The following is a 14,572-nucleotide window of genomic DNA, read 5'->3' as shown; positions in this document are numbered from 1 at the left end:
AAATACATCCCTATTTTAATTCTATTCCAAAATTCAATTGATCAAATATTTATTGAGTGTCTACGATGCGCTTTTGGCCCAAGGCTAATTGCGAGGAGACGGTAGTGGCCAAGCGTGATCTCATCTGCCAGGAGGTGGCCGAACCCACATCCTGTTACTGTTGCCCAGAGTTAAAGCAGAGGATGGTTCTGATAGAACTATACGCGATCTTTTTTCCTTACTTATGGAATTCTCCGCGAAAATGATAAAGTGTGTACACAGTAGCCAACAGTAGACTATCAGGCCCCTAGTAAGCATGTAGATGATGAACACACTGTAAGTCCTGAATTATTATTAAGAAAGTGGAATAGAGTTTCAGTGCCATTTCCAGTTAACCAGTGAATCTTTAATTTGGGGGCAGTGATGGGCGAGTGGGATTCATTGAATATTTTCTTTTTTGAGAGCTAACGTTGAGCTCCCCATACATGGTCTGGTGGCCAAGCCATAAACTTCCTTAAGAATTTCTTAAACCAGAGCTGTTTGGAGCTGATAAGAAATGTATAGCGGCATTCAGGAGGGTAGCGGCTGGCCCCACCTTGCTGCCACAGCTGGCGCGGTCGCCCCTTCCAGCTCGCTCAGTTACTCCGGACTCGGAGCAAGCGGCCTCCACGCTGTCACACACACGAGGCACTAGAGGCCAGCTGTAGTCCCCACCCGTCTCTTCTTAGAGAATTTCCCTGTGAATAAGGTTGATGAATTAAAAACCAGGAAACAAAAGGTGAGTAGTTTTTGGCTGTCATTCCTCTTGACCAGTTTGTCTGGCGTCGCTTTCCTGATCAGCACTCTGCAATGCTTTGCACGGCCCGATGGCTGCTTCTCCTGAGGGAAGTCAGGTTTTTATGGTGTCAGCAGTTTCCAAATGGACTCTGTCAAAATCATCCTTGTCTTGGACACTTTATTCCTAGACTTCTGCTTTACTGTTGGCAGCTTCATAGGCCAAGTACGATTTCATTAGTTCTGCAGCTAGAGACAGACAAGGCCCGGTGCCCCTGTCCTCAGCAGGCTCACAGCTGAGTGGAAACAGACACAGAATGAAGTGGTTCTGATCCTGTATGATAAAGGCGTAATGAAGGGCGCACACAAAGTGAAGGGAGCTGGGGAGCATGTGCTGGGTGTGCCCTTGGTCTGGAGGGCACGGGGTTAGCACCATCTCCTGCCGTGAGTCACTGAGGGTGGCGGGAGAGAACCACGCACATGGCAGGCTCCCCAGGGCTGGGATGTGGGTCTCTGGTGGGGACTGTCTGCTGAGTACTGTAGGCGTGCTTTGCACAGGGCAGGATGGAACAAGGCACCTGAGGTCCCTCCTCACTGAGAGAGGTGGTGATTTTGTGGATTCGGTAAGGCAGTCGTTATTACACGGTATAGGTTAGGGTGCACTGTGGCAGAAAAATCAACCCTGAAGTCTTTGTGATTTACTGTAACAACAGTTTCTGCCTCACTCACACAAGTTTGATGCGGGTTGGGCGGCTCTCCAGGGCAGCTGAGCTTTGGGAGGTTGCTCTGTGCTCCAGGCTGCATCTGTCTGGTGCTCCACCTTCTCAATGTCCAGCCTCCAGGATCGCCATGGCTGTGCGGCTGAAGGAGAGAGCTGGGGGCTGGCCCATCGCTCTAGAGTGTGTCTCACAGAGGCCTCGGTGGCTCCAACTCACAACCTACTGGCCAGAGCTCCTCAGGGGGCCTCACCTTCCTGCAGAGGCCAGGAGGCGGGGGGTGGGGGCCCGTAGATTCATCACGATCAGTGTCACTATCCATCTTCCTGTTTTCCCACCTCCACCCCCGTCCTTTCTGTCTGACATCCAGGAGTGTTCCAGATCTTAACCACTGTCTTCCCAAACTGGTCACAAGGGCGACAGCACCTTCTAGTGCTGTGGTTTAAGAGCATAGTGTCACCTATTGTTATTGCTTTCAGCCATGGGGGAGTTGGGGGATTTGGGGCAATATACTTAGTCCGTCCTGTGTGAATTTCCTTATTGATGACATGGAGACAATAGTAGTAGTATCCAAACTAAGAAGGTGGTTGTGATGTTTCAGTGAGATAATACGTATGCAGTGGTTAGCACAGTGCCTGATCATGCTCAGGCTCCATGGATTGGTACATTTATCTTAATGCTAGCTGGATGAATTCGAGCATGAGTATAGATTGGCAGACATCCATGGCTGGGATGCTGTGGGAAGCAATGTCAGATGCAGATGCTGCTGCTGGAGAGGCAGTCATGCATGCGAGTAGAGCAGAGGGTGCCGTTGACCTTCTCATAGATGCCATCTCTTCCCATGGGTCAGGGTCTGGCTGCCACTTGCTGCGGGCAGGTCCCTTGGGAAAGGGAGAGGCAAAGAGAGAAGAGCCATTCTGGGCCGAGCAGTGGGCCCCGTGCTAGGAGTCTTTAGCTGGATCCTCCCCATGGGTCCACGGGGAAGGTGGTGGCCCCACCTGCACTTGATACACAAGGAACCTACATCTTAGAGATGTCAAGGCACGTGCCCAGAGGCACACAGCTGGTAAGTGTGCAGCGAGATTGCAAGCTGGCCTTTCTGACTCCAGACCACCCTTGGGCCCAGTTCAGGAGCTCCCAGTGGGAAGTGGCTGCTCCCCGAGTTCCAGGGAGCGATTTCCCCTCTCTGGGAGAGTCTTGAGTTACTGTTGCAATGCTTTCCTGGTCTGTCCTGCTGCCTTGGAGTGCTTTTCCTCCCTCCATTTATCTTCTTTCTGACCGATTTACTGTTTTTCTAACACATCATGTTTGGTTGTGTTTATTCTGAAACCAGGCTAACAAGACAGTTGAAGTATTTGTGTTCTGTTTGAAACAACAGGCATGTGAAACTGTTGAATCTCCCTGCCAGCCTCCGGCCACACAAAATGAAGAGCTTGCTGGGCCAGAACGTGTCGACCAAAAGTCCCTTCATCTATTCACCAATTATCGCACACAACCGTGGAGAAGAGCGGAACAAGAAAATAGGTAGGATGTTGATCCTGGCTTTCCCACCGTGCTATGCCACCTGATTTCCAATGGCTTTTCTAGATTTTTATAACAGAATTTTGGGCCAGTTCATGCATGTGTGTGTGTGTGTGTGCGTGTGTGCGTGTATGTGTGGATGTGTGCACGCATATGTGTGTGTGCATGTGTGCATGTATGCGTGTGTGTGGATGTGTGCATGCGTGCATATGTGTGGATGTGTGCATGTGTGGATGTGTGCATGCATGCATATGTGTGTGTGTGTGTGCCTGTGTGCATGCATATGTGCATGCATGCATATGTGTGTTTATGTGTATTTGTGGATGTGCATGTGTGGATGTGTGCACACGTGTGTGTGTGTGTGTGTAGTCTGTCACGGAAGTTTATTTGATTTGCTGCTTTTGGCAGGCAATTGCCCATAGATCTAATTTTTAAAAATGTATTTCATATAAGGTAATTTTGTGAAAGTTCTAGAAACCAGAAAGACGTTTGTTAACTGAGACTTAGGTGAACTACAGAAGAGTGACAATTGGAGATGTAGACTGATTTTCCAAGGGCTGAAGTGACTTTTGAATCATCAAAGACTCAGGGTTGGGTTGTGTTCAGGATTGAGCGGGGGATGAGGTAATTGTGTTCTGTTCTTTTGTGAACACAGGTGATCAGGATAGCCAGTCCTGGGGTTAAGCTGTGCTGTGGGAGAGACTGGGAGTGGACAGTTTCTCCTGAGCTTTCCTGTGTCTGAGCTCTCGTCCCTCCTGCACCAGGGCTCAGCATGCACCGCCGGCCCTGTCCCTTGGTGGCCTTCCCAAAGCCCGGCTGTGGCAGCAAGCTCCCTGTCCCTTGCTGCCACAAAGACACGCCTGAGGCGTCTTGCAGGAGATTGTGATTTCTTGTCACTGGCGACCACTGCTGGTTGAGCCCACATGTCCTGTGACAGAGCCTTGAGGGCCTAGAGGCTGGCCGCTGCTTGGCGACAGCCGGGGCCTCCGAGGAGTATGAGCGGAAGGCCTGCACGACCGTGGTGCTCTGCGTTTGATATACAGTGCTTTCTTCTCCTTCTGTTTCTTCATTTCTACTCTTAATTCCTTTAACTCCGATTTAGGAAAAAGGCATTCCAACTCCTTTTTCCACCATGCTTTTCTTTCCAGGACAGAGGCTTCCTCTTGCACTCACAAGCTCACCCACACCCCGAGTTACGGACTGCAGGCGCTTCCCGACCCCGCCCTGCCCACACCCTTCCCTCTCTGTCGGGTTTCTCATGCCGCCTCGTGCCACCATCACTCTGGTTTAGCCACAGCCACTCCTTTCGGGTCTTGGAAAGAAACAGGCTTGTTCCAGGCCCAGGGCTTTGGGGCTCGCTCTTTCCTCTGCCAGGAACTCGTCCCCTGCCCCTCTGTCATTGTTGTCACATCCTTTTGGTCTCTGTTCACATGCCCCCTCCCTTAGAGGGGTGTTTTCTGATCCCAGGGCCTCGCAGGCCACTCCTCCCGCCATCTCTAGCGGCACTGTCTGCCATTCTCTTCCCGGCCTTTCTCCAGCCCAGATCCACACTGGCCTGGGATTCTCTTCCCCGCCTTTCTCCAGCCCAGATCCACACTGGCCCGGGATTCTCTTCCCCGCCTTTCTCCAGCCCAGATCCACACTGGCCCATTGATGCTTTGCCCCGCAGTATCACCTGAAGCCAGAATTCTGTCAGGCTGTGTGCGGCTGCTGTCTCCCCAGCCGCTGGAGCAGTGACAGAAGAATGAATGAATGGATGGGGTACCTATTATGAATTCCTTTTTATAGATTTTGTATACAGGGAAACTGATTCAGGACGTTTAAGTGTCTTGTCCAAGAACTCACAGGGGAACCTAGATCTCACTGTACGTTTCGTGTTGCTGGCAGGGCATGGCAGAATTCAAGGCAGAAGGGACAATAAGAGCATTACATGTAGCACATAATCTTTTTTTTTTTTTTTTTCCTGAGACGGGGTCTAGCTCTGTCATCCAGGCTGGAGTGCAGTAGTGTAATTAGGGCTCACTGCCGCCTCAGCCTCCTGGGCTCAATTGATCCTCCTGCCTCAGCCTCCTGAGCTGGGACCACAGGTGCACACTACCATACCCACTCATTTTTGTATTTTTTGTAGAAACGGGGTTTCACCATGTTGCCCAGGCTGGTCTCGAACTCCTGGGGTCAAGTGAATCGCCTGCCTCGGCCTCCTAGAGAGCTGGGGTTATAGGTGGGGACCTCTGCGTCCAGCCAGCACATTGTCTTGATGAGCATTTCTCGTATATTACTAGCTCTGGGATTTCTTAGCTTCTGTAAGGGTCTCATGATAAACTCCATTAACTATTTGTAAATTATCTGAATGCCTTAAAAAATAAAGTGCTTCAGAAGAAATAAAGTTGTTTGCTAAGATAAAGGGCATAACTAGGGAAGGAGTACTCAAAGAACCTTGTGCTTTTAAAAATGGTCCTCATTTCTTTTATTCAAACGGTGCTATCATATGTTGAGGCTATCATATGTTGCCTTACGGAGTTTCCAGTAGTTTTGGAAGATTTCATTTTTATCTCCCTTTTACAGATGAGGAAACAAACTCAGAGAAATGACTTTTGGAAGTAACTAAAAATTACTCAGTTAGTGACAAGCTTGATTTCACATCACAGACCAAGCGTCCTGTTCCTGTGAGCACCCTCTGGTTTCCTCTCACATGCATAGAGGGTGTGGGAGAGACCTGCTACCTGGACCCCACAGTCATGCAGTTCATGCAGGCAAGACACAAACATGAGAAGCTGACTATCGAGACTAAATGTGAACAAAAGGTCTCTAAAAATGTACACCTGTCAGCAGGGTACCTGGTTACTTACACATTGAACTTGAATGAACAATAAACACTGGGCTAACTGGGAGTGGGGTGTGGGGTGGGGCCCCGCACACCCTGGGGAAGCCCCCTGGAGGCTCAGACGCAGCCTCCCTCGGAGGAGCTGTGTGGGCTTTGCAAGGAGCGGCTCCAGCTGTTCTAGCTGTTCATTGTTAGAATGAGAAGAAAATAAAGAGACCTGGGGTCATGCCCTTGAAAAAGTGCAGCCAATTCTGAATTTTGGAAAATTTATGAAAACCTGAGTGCTAACTATATAGTCTACTGTAGAATTTGTGTGTATGCATGTGTGTGTGTGTGTGTGTGTGTATGCCTGTGTGTATGAGTGTGTGTATGCCTGTGTGTGTGTGTGTGTATGCCTGTGTGTATGAGTGTGTGTATGCCTGTGTGTGTGTGTGTGTATGCCTGTGTGTCTGAGTGTGTGTATGCATGTGTGTGTGTGTGTATGTGTGTATGCGTGTGTGTATTGTGTGTATGTGTGTATGAGTGTGTGTATGCATGTGTGTGTGTATGGTGCGTATGCGTGTATGAGTGTGTGTATGCGTGTGTGTATGCATGTGTGTGTGTATGAGTGTGTGTATGCGTGTGTGTGTGTATGAGTGTGTGTATGCATGTGTGTGTGAGTGTGTGTATGAGTGTGTGTATGCCTGTGTGTGTGTGTGTATGCCTGTGTGTATGAGTGTGTGTATGCGTGTGTGAGTGTGTGTATGCGTGTGTATATTGTGTGTATGCCTGTGTGTATGAGTGTGTGTATGCATGTGTGTGTGTGTATGCCTGTGTGTATGAGTGTGTGTATGCCTGTGTGTGTGAGTGTGTGTATGCATGTGTGTGTGTGTATGAGTGTGTGTATGCCTGTGTGTGTGTGTGTATGCCTGTGTGTGTGAGTGTGTGTATGCATGTGTGTGTGTGTATGAGTGTGTGTATGCCTGTGTGTGTGAGTGTGTGTATGCCTGTGTGTATGAGTGTGTGTATGCGTGTGTGTGTGTGTGTATGCCTGTGTGTATGAGTGTGTGTGTGTGTATGAGTGTGTGTATGTGTGTATGAGTGTGTGTATGCCTGTGTGTATGAGTGTGTGTGTGTGTGTATGAGTGTGTGTATGCATGTGTGTGTGTATGGTGCGTATGCGTGTGTGTATTGTGTGTATGAGTGTGTGTATGCATGTGTGTGTGTGTGTATGTGTGTATGAGTGTGTGTATGCATGTGTGTGTGTGTATGAGTGTGTGTATGCATGTGTGTATTGTGTGTATGCCTGTGTGTATGAGTGTATGTGTGTGTGTGTGTGTATGCCTGTGTGTGTGTGTGTATGTGTGTGTGTGTGTGTGTATGCCTGTGTGTGTGAGTGTGTGTATGCATGTGTGTGTGTGTATGCGTGTGTGTATTGTGTGTATGCCTGTGTGTATGAGTGTGTGTATGTGTGTATGCCTGTGTGTGTGTGTGTATGTGTGTGTGTGTGTGTGTATGCCTGTGTGTGTGAGTGTGTGTATGCATGTGTGTGTGTGAGTGTGTGTATGTGTGTGTGTATGAGTGTGTGTATGCATGTGTGTGTGTGAGTGTGTGTATGTGTGTGTGTATGAGTGTGTGTATGCATGTGTGTGTGTGTGTGCATTTTTAAAATGCCATTTTTAGTCTATTGATTCTGAAAGACACCCCAGCCTTGTCTCTCCTGCCACTGCTTCTCTGCTCTGGAGAACACGAGGTGACAGGAAGCGCAGGCACTGGGTGGATGTGCTGCATGAACGGGCAGGGCCTGATGGCGGCCCCCTATGATATGCTCCAGCGTGTGTTGCAGTAAGCAGGAGAGAGCTGTACAAATCCCGTCCTCGCTGTGTTTTGGGGACGTTGTTTCCCGGCCTCTTGTGGGAACTCCACCTTTCCTCTCTGGAGGGCATCTCCTGAGCTCTGTGGGGATGGGCGGGCCACCCTCAGGGCTCCTCTGTCTCCCCTGGCCCAGGACTCACTGTCCTATGAGTGCTGAGGCTCTTCCCCCGGGATCTTCTAGAGTCTCTGGCTGCTCTTTTCTGTTCTCATCAGGGTTGGTGATGAGCTATCTCCCCTACAGAACTTTTGAGGAAAGCTTCAGTCCTTTTGTTGAGAAAAACCTCTAGAGGTGATTTAGGAGACTGGAAGTGTGAGACTCCCCTTCTCGGGATGGGCCATATGATTTGTAGGGCCCAGTGCAAAATGCAAACACAAGGCCTTTGTTCAAACATCGCTGAGAATTTGAAGACAATAACAGCAGAGTGTCAAACCAGATGCCAGAGCACAGGGCCCTGCGCCACTGATGGCATGGATTGCAAACCCTGCCTCTCTGCTTTTCCTTTTCAATCTTAAGAAGTTGTTGGCCGAGTGTGGTGGCCCACGCCTGTAATCCCAGCACTTTGGGAGACTGAGGCAGGTGGATTGCTTGAGCCCAGGAGTTCGAGACTAGCCTGGTCAACATGGCAAAACCCCATCTCTACACAGAATACGAAAAATTAGCCAGGCCTGGTGGCGGGCACCTGTGGTCCCAGCTACTTGGGAGGCTGAGGTGGGAGAATCACCTGAGCCCAAGAGGTTGAGGCTATAGTGAGCCAAGACTGCACCACTGCACTCCAGCCTGGGTGACAGAGCAAGACCCTATCTCAAAAAACAGATAAAAAGACATTGTCGAGCATTCTTTTTATGAAAATTACAGTCTGTATTTGTTGAAGAGGGCTTAAGCAAACATCATCCAGTGATTCTCAAAACTTTTGATGCTGATGCTGCAGGTGTCATTATATTCCCTATTTGCAGATGAGAAAATTAAGACTGAATGAATGTAAGTACCTGCTCCAGGTCAGACAGTTTGTCAGTGACAGCCCCCAGGCGCCATGCCAGGTTGCAGGACTCGATGCCCAGGGCCTTTTCCCTTTATAATATGGCTTCTCACTGTAGTAAGAAGTACCTGCTCATCTGGGCTGAGGACGAATTCAGTGGATGATGTACGTTTTTTTTCTGAGCTATAACACTTGTGTGGTAGGAAAGTGTAATTGACATCCCATAGCTTCTAATATCTTTTTGGCAGTGTACTGATCAGTGAGTGCTTGCCCAGAGGCTTGACAGATCCCATAACTTTAACCTAAAGTTCCAGTGTCTCTCAATGAACCTTGGTGTATAATTGGGGGAGGTATCATCACAGCAGGTGGCATTGGGTCTTAGAGATGAGGAAACTCTTGAGGGCAGCGTTTGAGACCATTTTCCACTTTCACTTGGAATAATTCCCGAGTCTGTGTGTGTTGGCTGGTGTGGCCATCATCTGAGCTACATCCATGCGAAGATGGCTGCAACACCGGCCTCAGCTTGAGTGTGTTGGCTTGAAGGCCTTCTGTCATTTGTGATAGGTCTTTGTGGTGCTGCCAGGCTTGGTGCCAAGGTCCACTGCTGACCCAGAGGCAGTGTGGTGGCCTGGAGAGGCTGTGGCTGTCAGGTGGACTTGGGCTGCAGCCTGGCCCTGCAGCTCCCCACTGTGTGGCTGTGGACAACTGATCACGCCTGTGTGGTCTGCAGTCATGCCCTCTATGGAATAGGGACATTAGAAGCTGACACGGAGGGTGGTTCTGAGGATCAAGAGAGATAATGTTTCTAAAGTCCCTGGCAGCGATTCAGTAACATTTTTGGTAGCAGTTACCTGCCCTGTGCTATGTGCTGGGGATGCATTGATAAATCAGGAGTCTTTCCCGCCATGTGGGTCCATACAGTGTAGCAGAAAGAGACGAACTTGTCAATAAACGCCACCACCCGATGCTGTGTGTCCACAGATGACAGCAGGCACAGTGTGTCCCACAACAGGGAGGGCAGGGCCTGAGACGAGGGCGTTTCAGAGACGCTAATTCTTGTGCCTTCCCACTACTTCTGGGACAAAATAGTGAGGAAGGGCCACCACCGTGTGCTTTGACATGCTGAGGGTGGAAAGGGGTTATCTCCTTCTTTCAGCGAAAATCACTTTTTAGCCCGGGCGTGGTGGCTCATGCCTGTAATTCCAGTACTCTGGGAGGCCAAGGTAGGGGGATTAGTTGAGGTGAGGAGTTTGAGACCAGCCTGGTCAACATGGCGAAACCGTGTCTCTACTAAAAATACAAGAAAAATTAGCCAGGCATGGTGGTGCACACCTGTAGTCCCAGCTACTTTGGAGGCTGAGGCAGGAGACTTGCTTGAACCCGGGAGGTGGAAGTTGCAGTAAGCCGAGATCACACCACTGCACTCCAACCTGGGTACAGAGTGATACTCCGTCTCAAAAAAAAAAAAAAAAAAAAGAAAAAAAATAAATTTTTATGTAATCAACGATTTATCTTAGATTTACCCTTTAGTAGACATGGACCATCTAAGTATACATTATTTTTTCAGTACCCCAGAAAATGATTTTTTAAATGGCTTATCATCATCATCATCATCATCATCATGACCATGATAGGGCAAGCAATTTCTTAATTGCCAGGCATTAGCCACTTGTTTAAAGAGAGTGACCTTCTTCATTTGTGGTGAGGAGTGGGCCGGGATGCTGACCATCAGTGGCCCCGGGCAGGCTGGGTGAGGCCGGGGGCAGGTGGCGTGGGAGCATGTTGTGCTCTGGCCACTGACTTATATGAATGAGGAGGGCGGATGAGCCCCCCGCCACTGAAGGTCCTCAGAAGCTGGTGGGCCTAGAAAGTGGGGGGCATGGAAGCTGGGATGAACTGGGATGACATGGAAGCTGCAAGGACAAGACCTGAGTTTCCGGAGTCCTGAGAGGTGAAACAGTAGGGTGAAAAGAGAGTAGGTTTTGGAGCCAGACAGACTGGAGTTCGATTCTCAGTTCTCTTGCTTCCCAGGACCATAGGACGGGCAGGCGGGTCAGCCTGTCAGGGGGATTCTCCTTTTTTGCAGAACGGGCATAACATTTGTGTTGCTGACATAGACTGTAGCCATTCACTGCATTGTCCAGAGGCTCAGATGAGAACATGGTGCTGCAAGCATTAGGGGAGCTGTTAGCTTACCAGGTGGACGCTGTATTAATTCATGCAATGTCAACATGCCAGCTCTGGGTCAGATGTCATAGGTGTGGTGGAGTCAGTCCTCATCTCTTTGCAGGGTGCTTGGTGCAGAGTGTGTGGAAAAAGCTGTGTCTTGAGAACATGCTTATGAAAGCTCTGTGAAAGTTGAATAATTCCGGTCAACAGACTTTCTTACTGCTAGAGAAAAAGCCCTCCACCGCCCTGTTAGCCACACATGTCTGCTTGGGATGCCTCTGAGTTCAGAGGCCTGAATCCAGCAGCTTCTCTCGCTTGCTGGGTGGTTCCTGGGCCAATTTATTACCCTGTTTGGACCTTGAGTGTTTGCCTTGCAGTGATAGGGGTTATGCCTGTCTCAGGAGGTCCTTATGCTGAGTAATGAGATAACTTGTGTGGAAGCGCCTCACACCTAACACATGCCTGCCACCTGTTGATTGATTCTGAAATTCCTTCGGGTTTGCCTAAGAGAGGATTGTAAAGGGAGGAGGGGTTGATGGAAATTGGGACAGATGCTGAATTAGCTTTCTGTTGCTTTGTAACAAATGACCACAGACTCAGTAGCTTAAAACAACACAAATCTACTTCCTCATGATTTGTGTGGGCTTCGGCTGGGTCCTCTGCTCAGGGATTCACAGGACTGAAATTCAAGTGTCATCTGGGACTGTGTCCTCATCTGGAGGCTCAACTAAGGGAAGGGCCTGCTTTCACGACTCCTCAGGTGGTTCTTCATTCATTTCCCGTGGTCCCCGTTCTCTCGCCGGCTGTCTGCTGGTGCTGCTCTCAGTTCCCCGCTGTCTGCTGGTGCTGCTCTCAGCTCCTAGAGACTGCTCTTAGGCCCTTGCCATGTGGTCCCCTCCACAGGCCCTCTAGGAAAGGCCGTGGTCTCCTGTGAGGTCTCACCTGATTAGAACAAATCTGTCCAGGACAACCTTCCTTTTGATTAACTCAGAGTCAACTGATTGGGGTCCCAATCACATCTGTAAAATCTTTCCACCTTTGTTTTACAATCCAGCCTAATCATCATATTCACACTGAAAGTGGGGTTACACCGTGCATGCACACCAGGTTGTGCACACCAAGGCTGGGGGTTTTGGAGGTCATCAGAATTCTGCCCCTGCACAGGTACTGAACTGCGGTTGACCTGGGAGTGGGTGGGGAGGAGAAGCCCCCCGCCCCCCCACAATCTTCGGGGAGTAGAGCAAATCACACTCCGTATTACTCACAAGTGACCCCAGTACCATCTTCCTGTGTTGCCAGCCTCTGGGCCCCGTGAAGCGCGGTGTGCCTTATGGCTCTGTACCAAGAACAGTGCCATCTGGACAGATGCTGGCATGAATGCAGCCTGCTGAAGGTGGTGACAAGCGCCATTCATGTGGCATCAAAGCGCCAGTGACGGCTGCCTTGCTTTGTTTCAGAGAAAGCCGGTGGAAAAAGCAGCTTTGACTCACCCATCTCAAGATGATCATAGAGCCTGCTGCCTCGTTGAGAATATAAATTGCCAGAGGAATAATTGGAAACCATGTGGAAAGTGAAAAAATGCCAACAAATACATGGATTTGTTGATGTGTGTGTGTGTATTTTCTAGATTTCCAGTGGGTTCAAGGAGATGTGTGTGAAGTTCAGCTGATGGTGTATAACCCAATGCCGTTTGAACTTCGGGTTGAAAACATGGTATGTATCACCCATCATTTGATCTTTTTGGGCTAACACACAAACTTCTCATTAAAGCAGGTTTTTACTTAGTGTCTGAGGCACACATCTTATGATATGTGTCTCTTTTTATGTTTGTTTTGCCAAAGCATATAAGCTTATTGTGAATGAAGACCATGTTTCATTATTCCTGTGTCTTTAGGCTTGATTCTCAATACATATTTGAACCTACAAAGAAACCTCTGATTTGAACACATACCGAGCTTAGTTGATTGGGTATAAGATGTGAAATAATCATTTTGAAGCTTACATGAGATGAGTTGAGGTTGCAAAGTCCACGTTATGCCTGCTACTCAATGATATCAGCATTATTTTATCGCTGCAAGATGATAAGATGATCAAGGCCCCGGGGAAGAACCAGCTGTGGAATGGGAGGATAAATGACCACACCACCATCATCAGCTTTCTCTTGTTTTGAAATCCTGATATCCCGTTTCTATGCTTTGTGTAGGGTGTGAAAGATTCACTTTGTAATCTCTTCTGTTGGAAATGCTTACCCAATTCTCTAGTCAGGGGGAAGGAGATTTGTACTGGCCCTCTAAGCTGATTCTATGTTTTCAGAACAGACCCTCCCCACGCCAATGTAGGTTCCATCCCTCGAGTCTTCTCTGCCTTGCCGTGTGGCGCTGCTGTGTAACTTTTCAGCAGCACGCAAAGGATGGTGCTGCGAGAGTGGACGTTGTCTTTTAGGGTTTTATGACTGGTGTTCAGGGTAAGAGGCAGACTCTTCGTGCAGGTATTTTGCTGAGTGCTCTTGCCACGCGTCAGGCCCCAGGCAAGGCCCTGAGGGGACAGAGATGGTCAGGCCCTGGTCCCTGCTGCGACTGTGATCAAGGTTCTGTTGGGGTGCACGAGGTGTTGCAGGCCTGATGTGGAGGGGAGTCTGCCTGGCCCTGGAGAGTCAGGGAAGGGTTCCTGGGACAGATGTGACAGCCTGGCCATGAGTACAGGCTGAGTTGCAGCTTGGAACTCCTGGAAGCTCCTGGAAGCTCAGCTGGATGTTCAGCTTGTAGTCTTGAGGTGCACTTGGGAGGAGTGCTTCTCCTTCCATTGGGTGAGGACTGACCCGCAGTACGATTTGGCTTAGGCCTTTCCCGTGGCTTTCTGTCTCAGCCTTAGTAGGGAGAAGCAGTTTAGAGAATTTTCCCCAAAGCGGTTAAAGTATCAAATGCCTGCTGCTCTTTCTTACACATTTTTTTTTTTGGTCTTAAAATGTAGCTTTCATTTTTATCTGGTTTAAAAACAATATGTGCTTATTATAACAAATGAGGAAAAGCAGGGAATAAAATAAAAAGCACCACATGGAGATAGCCCACAACTCATGGGCAAAGTTTTAAAAATTAAATTAGGAAGTATTTTAAACATACCAAATGTTACAGGGAATACTACACACGCGCATATCCAACATTCACATTTAAAAAATGTTCACAGTTGGCCATATTGCTTTAGCTATTTTCAAAGGAAATAAATGCCAATATATTTGCCTAGAGACAATTGGCTCCTCGGCTTCCACCCTTGCCTGCTACATCTGTTCCACACATAGATCATTTCACACCTTGGCTCCAAGTCCAGGCACTAAGTGTACTCACTGCCGAGAGAGTGGCTTTGCTTCTGGGTGCTTTCTGTAGACAGAGTTAGGAAAAGTCTGTATGCATATACACATACATGAGAACGCACATATCTATCTAAGCCCATATGCCTACATATATGTACACATGTGTATATCCCTGCGTCTGCACCACAGACATGCATGTAGCATCTGCCCTTGCTTTCCAGCGCTTCTCCAGAGGGTGCTTGCCTTCCTCCATCCACGTGTGTCATTTCTTCCCAAGTGAGACTCGGACTCCCAGCATCAGCACATCTACTCAGATGCTCAGTCCTGTCCTATCTGAGAGAGTTGACCATACTGCTGCAGAAAACCAACCCGCTAAGAAGAATCCAGGATTTCCTCCTTCGCCCAGGGCTTCTTTATCTCTGCGGTGTTCTGTAACTGTTGTGAGACCTTG

The 14,572-nt window shown here is 48.8% G+C and overlaps 1 protein-coding gene across 9 annotated transcripts in view; it reads left to right on the top strand.

Moving 5' to 3' along the window:
* TRAPPC9 (trafficking protein particle complex subunit 9) overlaps positions 1-14,572 on the top strand; it is a 732,314-nt gene that overhangs the window by 159,036 nt on the left and 558,706 nt on the right. For 7 of the 9 annotated variants that reach the window (XM_077944070.1, XM_077944072.1, XM_077944069.1 and 4 more), the window contains 2 exons: positions 2,848-2,993; positions 12,442-12,527. In XM_077944070.1, coding sequence (XP_077800196.1) covers positions 2,848-2,993; positions 12,442-12,527 — 232 coding nt within the window. The remainder of the gene's footprint in view (positions 1-2,847; positions 2,994-12,441; positions 12,528-14,572) is intronic. The other 2 variants (XM_077944071.1, XM_077944066.1) reach the window with 1 other exon arrangement.

Source organism: Macaca mulatta, chromosome 8 (assembly GCF_049350105.2).
Source record: "Macaca mulatta isolate MMU2019108-1 chromosome 8, T2T-MMU8v2.0, whole genome shotgun sequence".
Taxonomy (NCBI): Eukaryota; Metazoa; Chordata; class Mammalia; order Primates; family Cercopithecidae; genus Macaca; species Macaca mulatta.
Note: the sequence above shows the minus strand (reverse complement) of the source record. Positions and strands in the feature narration are given on the sequence as shown.